The sequence below is a fragment of the Salvelinus sp. IW2-2015 genome, unplaced genomic scaffold, assembly GCF_002910315.2.
Source record: "Salvelinus sp. IW2-2015 unplaced genomic scaffold, ASM291031v2 Un_scaffold1606, whole genome shotgun sequence".
In the NCBI taxonomy this organism is placed as follows: Eukaryota; Metazoa; Chordata; class Actinopteri; order Salmoniformes; family Salmonidae; genus Salvelinus; species Salvelinus sp. IW2-2015.
The window spans coordinates 81,652-89,829 of record NW_019943026.1 but is presented as its reverse complement, the minus strand read 5'-3'; the positions used below and the strand labels follow the sequence as shown (position 1 = coordinate 89,829).

Sequence of the window (8,178 nt, the reverse complement as noted above, 5' to 3'; positions counted from 1 at the left end):
CTATATTCTATTATATTAGCTGTATTCTATTATATTTAGCTATATTCTATCTATTATATTAGCCTATATTCTATTTCCTATTAGGCTATTTATTCTATTATATTAGGCTATATTATATTATATTAGGCGCTATATTCTATTATATTAGCTATATATTCTATTATATTAGCTATACTTATATTATATTAGGCTATGTTCTATTCTATTATATAGGCTTATCTATCTATTATATTAGGCTTTATTCTATTCTATTCTATTCTATTAGGCTATATTCTATTCTATTATATTGGATATATTATATTTCTATTAGCTGATATATATTAGGCTATATTTATATTCATATTATATTAGGCTATATTATATTATATTAGGGCTATGTTCTATTCTATTTTATTAGGCTTATATCTATTCTATTATTTACTTATTATATTGTAAATAAATGGTAATACTGATGGTAGTTTTGCATGTAACTGCTTCATCATGATAATAATTCTGTATCCTGTGTTTCCTAGCGTCTCTTCTGAAAGGTCTGAAGCACTCCAACATCGTGCTGCTCCATGACATCATCCACACCAAGGAAACCCTGACGCTGGTCTTTGAGTATGTGGGTGAGTGTCAGAGAGCCACTGGATATGTTGCACAGAAGCATCATGGGTACTGTAGTACATCAGGTTACAGGCTAGCTCAGAACGATTTGAGTATGTGTTACAGCGCAACTGGATATGTGAGTCAGCAGTAGAGGATCAAGATATTTGATTTGTGTAAAATTATTTTAAGATGAAATTCAAAAAGCCACAGTTTCATTCTAGAAATAGAATAACTAACTTGTTTTATGGTTTGATTCATTCTTTCAGTTATTGACATTGATTTATTTAATCCATCAATGAGCTCTGGCTAGTTTTACACACATATTCTTTGTTTATAAGATGGTTGAACGTTGTAGTATGTTTAGTCTTGCCTGTTAAAACAGAACCCAAGCCTGGGATATATTCCTCCAGGCTTTGAACAAAAACCGTGTTCCGAGTGCCATAGAATGGTGGCCTAACCACGAGTGCCCAGCTTTGAACCCAGCCCTAGCTCATGGGGAACATTTTAATTTGAGGGTTGCTGTTTCTGTAGGTTTCCATAGCACACATACTGTACACACGCATTACACACGCATACACACGCACGCACACACACACACACACACACACACACACACACACACACACACACACACACACACACACACACACACACACACACACACACACACACACACAACACAACAACACACACATGTACGCAGCACACACACACACACACACACACACACACACACACCACATGCTGTGGACAGCAATAGCAGCAGGAGTTCCCTCTCTCTTGCTGTGGAGTAGTGTGCCTGTTGTTACTGCTGACATATATGCATATGGATAACATCCACTGATAAGTTCAAACCAGCCAGAATACCAATCTCCTCCAACTCTAGGAGTAGTAAAGTCTCTGCTCAGCATTACTCCAATAGACTATAACTTATCTAAATAACTCAACCTCTTTGATGTTGACATGCAAAACAAGACCAGCCTCTCTCAGATAACCTTCTAAATAGTCCCGCTCCATGTTGTTTTCATCGTCTGTGTCTATATGCCTGGTGCATCAGATCAAGACCAGCTCTGATACCGTACTGTATGTACGCTAGTCTAGTGTGGCCCCCTGTTCAGAAACACATGTTCAGCAGGGTCAGTGGGAACATCTGCCCTGGTAAACATTCTGACCAGATCCTCTGAGAGATGACAGAACCAGGCCCTGGGCAGTGTGTAGCTGGTTGTAGGGATTCTAATGAGGATGCTCTCTGGCCTAAAGTGTACATTTTGATTACCTGGAGAACAGAGGTCAGGCTGGATAGAGGGGTTGTGGAGGTCTTTCAGTGCTGTTTCTCTGCTCCATGTGCAAATATAAGAGCTAACCAATTCAAGGTATATATACAGTGGAGAACAAGTAGTTGATACACTGCCGATTTTGCAGGTTTTCCTACTTACAAAGCATGTAGAGGTCTGTAATTTTATCATAGGTACACTTCAACTGTGAGAGACGGAATCTAAAACAAAATCCAAAAATCACATTGTATGATTTTTAAGTAATTAATTGCATTTTATTGCATGACATAAGTATTTGATCACCTACCAACCAGTAAGAATTCCGGCTCTCACAGACCTGTTAGTTTTTCTTTAAGAAGCCCTCCTGTTCTCCACTCATTACCTGTATTAACTGCACCTGTTTGAACTCGTTACCTGTATAAAAAAACACCTGTCCACAAACTCAATCAAACAGACTCCAACCTCTCCACAATGGCCAAGACCAGAGAGCTGTATAAGGACATCAGGGATAAATTTAGACATGCAACAGGCTGGGATGGGCTACAGGACAATAGGCAAGCAGCTTGGTGAGAAGGCAACAACTGTTGGCGCAATTATTAGAAAATGGAAGAAGTTCAAGATGACGGTCAATCACCCTCGGTCTGGGGCTCCATGCAAGATCTCACCTCGTGGGGCATCAATGATCATGAGGAAGGGTGAGTTATCAGCCCAGAACTACACGGCAGACCTGGTCAATGACCTGAAGAGAGCTGGGACCACAGTCTCAAAGAAAACCATTAGTAACACACTACACCATCATGGATTAAAAACCTGCAGCGCACGCAAGGTCCACCTGCTCAAGCCAGCGCATGTCCAGGCCCGTCTTGAAGTTTGCCAATGACCATCTGGATGATCCAGAGGAGGAATGGGAGCAGGTCATGTGGTCTATTGAGACAAAAATAGAGCTTTTTGGTCTAAACTCCACTCGCCGTGTTTTGGAGAAGAAGAAGGATGAGTACAACCCCAAGAACACCATCCCAACCGTGAAGCATGGAGGTGGAAACATCATTCTTTGGGGATGCTTTTCTGCAAAGGGTACAGGATGACTGCACCGTATTGAGGGAGGATGGATGGGCCATGTATCGCGAGATCTTGGCCAACAACCTCCTTCCCTCAGTAAGAGCATTGAGATGGGTCTGGCTGGGTCTTCCAGCATGACAACGACCCGAAACACCACAGCCAGGGCAACTAAGGAGTGCGCCGTAAGAAGCATCTCAAGGTCCTGGAGTGGCCTAGCCAGTCTCCAGACCTGACGCAATAGAAATCTTTGGAGGGACTAAGTCCTATAGCCGCGCGACAGCCCCGAAACTGAGGATCTGGAGAAGATCTGTATGGAGGAGTGGGCCAAAATCCCTGCTGCAGTGTGTGCAAACCTGGTCAAGAACTACAGGAAACGTATATTCTGTAATTGCAAACAAAGGTTTCTGTACCAAATATTAAGATCTGCTTTTCTGATGTATCAAATACTTATGTCATGCAAAAAATGCAATTATTACTTAAAAATCATACAATGTGATTTTCTGGATTTGTTTTAGATTCCGTCTCTCATAGTTGAAGTGTACCATGATAGAAATTACAGACCTCTACATGCTTTGAAGTAGGAAAACCTGCAAATCGGCAGTGTATCAAATACTTGTTCTCCCACTGTATTCATCAAGTAGATGCTGTCTGTAAGTGGACAACGGTTGACAAGGATCTGTCCCATAGCCTTTATTATGACAGAACACCCTTCTCTTACTGTGAATGTTGAATAGACAGAGTGTATAGCGTATATTTGACAGAAATGGGTAATGCACACTGTGGATCTGTTTGTGTTGTCTTGTGTGGAGACAGTTTTTTTATTTGCAGCGCAGCCAGTTTCGTGCTGTTCTATTCTTGCTGTGTTCAGACCTTGTAATTCCAGACTCTTTCATATACAGAAGGCTCCACACCAAGCCAAATCAATTCATTTTCCTCATTTAGCAGGTAATGACAATTGACAGGGAGCGACGGGACCGAAGAGAGAGAGAAGGTGGAGAGAGAAGAGAAGAAAATGGGAGAAAGTGGGGGTGAGAAAGATATGGAGAGAGGAAAGACAGATAGGGAGGGAGGAGAGAGGAGAGAGAGAGAGCAGGTTTTGAGTAAGGTGACAGGCATGGCTGAAGCTTGTTTGAGCGTCTGGTTGAATTATTCATGAAAGGAAACACATTTATATCTGACGGTGTGAGGACAGCGGGGGTACGCAAATATCACCCACCCACTGTGGTGTGTGTGTGTCCGTGTGTGTGTGTGTCCGTGTGTGTGTGTGTTGTTGTGTGTGTGTTGTGTGTGGTTGTGTGTGTGGTTGTGTGTTGTGTGTGTGTGTGTGTGTTGTGTGTGTGTGGTGTGTGTCCGTGTGTGTGTCCGTGTGTGTCCGTCGTGTGCTGTGCGTGTGTGTGTGTGTGTGTGTGTGTGTGTGTGTGTGTGTGTGTGTGTGTGTGTGTGTGTGTGTGTGTGTGTGTGTGTGTGTGTGTGTGTGGTGTTGTGTGTGCCCGGGTCTGCTGGCAGAATAAATCAGTGAAGTGCAGATCACGGTAATTCGTCTTTTCTCCAGACAGACAGACGACTCTGCTTACATATAGCACCTAAAGACATACAGACAGTGTCATCCCAATCTCATCCTCCCACACAATCACATTAAGGATTTGTACCAAAGGTTCCCTCTGTGATCATTCTGTTGATATAACCGGATATTATTCATCCGCAGACGGGAGAGACAGACTGGGGAAGAAAATAATGTTGCAAGTGACGTCTGCTGCAATTCAATGATTGAGTTTTGTGTCTCCAGCCTGGCGCCTTACTGATATTTTATCATGGACGGATGACAGTAGGTCAGAGTTCTTTGAATAGCAAGGGGACACATGCACATGTACACGCAGATACACACACACACACACATGCACATGCTGTGGACAGCAATAGCAGCAGGAGTTCCCTCTCTCTGCTGTGGAGTAGTGTGGCCTGTTGTTACTGCTGACATATATGCATATGGATAACATCCACTGATAAGTTCAAACCAGCCAGAATACCAATCTCCTCCAACCTCTAGGAGTAGTAAAGTCTCTGCTCAGCATTACTCCAATAGACCATAAACTGTATCTAAATAGCTCAACCTCTTTGATGTTGACATGCAAAACAAGACCCAGCCGTCTCTCCGAATAACCTTCTAAATAGTCCCGCTCCATGTTTGTTTTCATCCGTGCTGTGTACTATGTAGCCTGGTGCATCAGATCAAGACCCAGCTCTGATACCGTACTGTATGTACGCTAGTCTAGTGTGTGGCCTCCTGTTGGTCAGAAACAGCATGGTTCAGCAGGGTCAGTGGGAACATCTGCTCCTGGTAAMACATTCTGACCAGATCCTCTGAGAGATGACAGAACCAGGCCCTGGGCAGTGTGTAGCTGGTTGTAGGGATTCTAATGAGGATGCTCTCTGGCCTTAAAGTGTACATTTTGATTACCTGGAGAACAGAGGTCAGGCTGGATAGAGGGGTTGTGGAGGTCTTTCAGTGCTGTTTCTCTGCTCCATGTGCAAATATAAGAGCTAACCAATTCCAAGTATATATATTCATCAAGTAGATGCTGTCTGTAAGTGGACACGGTTGACAAGGATCTGTCTCCATAGCCTTTATTATGACAGAACACCCTTCTCTTACTGAGAATGTTGAATAGACAGAGTGGATAGCGTATATTTGACAGAAATGGATAATGCAACACTGTGGATCTGTGTGTTGTCGTTGGTGTGGAGACAGTTTTTTATTTGCAGCGCAGCCAGTTTCATGCTGTTCTATTCTGCTGTGTTCAGACCTGTAATTTCAGACTCTTTCAAATACAGAATGCTCCACACCAAGCCAAATCAATTCATTTTTCTCATCTAGCAGGTAATGACAATTGACAGGGAGCGAGCGGGACCGAGAGAGAGAGAGAGAGAGGGAGAGAGAAGAAATGGAGAGAAAGTGGGGGTGAGAAAGAAATGGAGAGAGGGAAAGAGAGAGAGGAAAGAGAGAGGGAGGGAGAGCAGGTTTTGAGTAAGGTGGACAGGCATGGCTGAAGCTTGTTTGAGCGTCTGGTTGAATTATTCATGAAAGGGAACACATTTATATCTGACGGTGCAAGGAGCAGCAGGGGTAAGCAAATATCACCCAGCCCCACGAGCCTGTGGTGGTGGTGTGTGTGTGTGTGTGTGTGTGTGTGTGTGTGTGTGTGTGTGTGTGTGTGTGTGTGTGTGTTGTGTGTGTGTGTGTGTGTGTGTGTGTGTGTGTGTGTGTGTCGCGCCCCGGTTTGCTGGCAGAATAAATCAGTGAAGTGCAGATCAGGGTAATTCGTCTTTTCTCGCGACGACAGACAGACGACTCTGCTTACATAAGCACCTAAAGACATACAGACAGTGTCACTCCCTATCTCATCCCTCCACACAATCACATTAAGGGTTTTGTACCAAAGGTTCCCTCTGTGGATCATTCTGTTGTATAGACCGGATATTATTCATCCGCAGACAGGGGAGAACAGACTGGGAAAAAATAATGTTGCGAGTGACGCGCTGCAATTCAATTGGTTTGTGTCTCCAGCCTGGCGCCTTACTGATATTTAATCATGGACGGATGAACAGTAGGTCAGAGTTGCTTTGAATAGCAAGGGGAAAGCTATGAAAGCCAATAACTTTTTTCCATTAGCTGATTTTTCCATCCTCAAACCAAGCTCACATTCCAACCAAGGTACATTCAAGACGAGCAACACAATAAACAAAAAGCCAATATCCTCACTGCCAAGAACCTCTCTCTGCTGCTTTTACACTTCAAATGAATACCATCAAATACGGAACAGCATTTTATACAATATTTTTACTTCATTTTTCATATTGACTTATTTTTGGTTAATTGCAAAGCATTGTATTGTGATCTGTTTTTAGGATTTTTATGTGTTTTATTTAGACATATTTTAATGGAACTGGTCTCTCTTTCTCCCTGACACGCACACAGACCTGTGCCAGTACATGGACAGGCACCCAGGAGGACTGCATCAGACAATGTGAAGGTAAGACTGCTGCTCATTATAATGACTATATTACTACAGTAAACACACTGTCTGAGCATCACTAATATGTCATAGAATCCTACATTTTTCAGTGACATGCTGAGGAGTGATGCACCACACGGTCATAGAATCCTACAGTTTTTACAGTGACACTGCTGAGGAGTGATGCCACACACACGGTCATAGAATCCTCAAGTTTTTACAGTGACACTGCTGAGGAGTGATGCCCACACACACGGTCATAGAATCCTACAGTTTTTACAGTGACACTGCTGGGAGTGATGCCCACACACACGGGTCATAGAATCCTACAGGTTTTTACAGTGACACTGCTGAGGTGATGCCCAAACACACGGTCATAGAATCCTACAGTTTTACAGTGACACTGCTGAGGAGTGATGCCCACACACACGGGTCATAGAATCCTACAGTTTTTACAGTGACACTGCCTGAGGAGTGATCCCCACACACACGGGTCATAGAACCTACAGGTTTTAAAGTGACACTGCTGAGGAGTGATGCCCACACACAGGGTCATAGAATCCTACAGTTTTTTACAGTGAAACTGCTGTAGGAGTGATGCCACACACACGGGTCATAGAATCCTAAAGTTTTTTACAGTGACACTGCTGAGGAGTGAATCCCACACACACGGGTCATAGAATCCTACAGGTTTTACAGTGACACTGCTGAGGAGTGATCCCCCACACACGGTCATAGAATCCTACAGTTTTACAGTGACACTGCTGAGGAGTGATGCCACACACACGGGTCATAGAATCCTACAGTTTTTACAGTGACACTGCTGAGGAGTGATGCCCACACACACGGGTCATAGAATCCTACAGTTTTTACAGTGACACTGCTGAGGAGTGATGCCCACACACACGGTCATAGAATCCTACAGTTTTTTACAGTGACACTGCTGAGGAGTGATGCCCACACACACGGGTCATAGAATCCTACAGGTTTACAGTGACACTGCTGAGAGTGATGCCCACCACACAGGGTCATAGAATCTCACAGGTTTAACAGTGACACTGCTGAGGATGATGCCCACACACACGGGTCATAGAATCCTACAGTTTTTACAGTGACACTGCTGAGGAGTGATGCCCTCACACACGGGTCATAGAATCCTACAGTTTTTACAGTGACACTGCTGAGGAGTGATGCCCACACACACGGTCATAGAACCTACAGGTTTTACAGTGACACTGCTGAGG

At 43.6% G+C, this 8,178-nt stretch overlaps 1 protein-coding gene across 1 annotated transcript in view; it reads left to right on the top strand.

The window, feature by feature from the left end:
* Positions 1 to 8,178, top strand: part of LOC111964618 (cyclin-dependent kinase 14) — a gene marked incomplete at its 3' end in the record, with an annotated part of 148,665 nt that overhangs the window by 77,021 nt on the left and 63,466 nt on the right. Inside the window, exons 6-7 of the mRNA XM_070439379.1 lie at positions 513 to 607; positions 6,891 to 6,946. Coding sequence (XP_070295480.1) covers positions 513 to 607; positions 6,891 to 6,946 — 151 coding nt within the window. The remainder of the gene's footprint in view (positions 1 to 512; positions 608 to 6,890; positions 6,947 to 8,178) is intronic.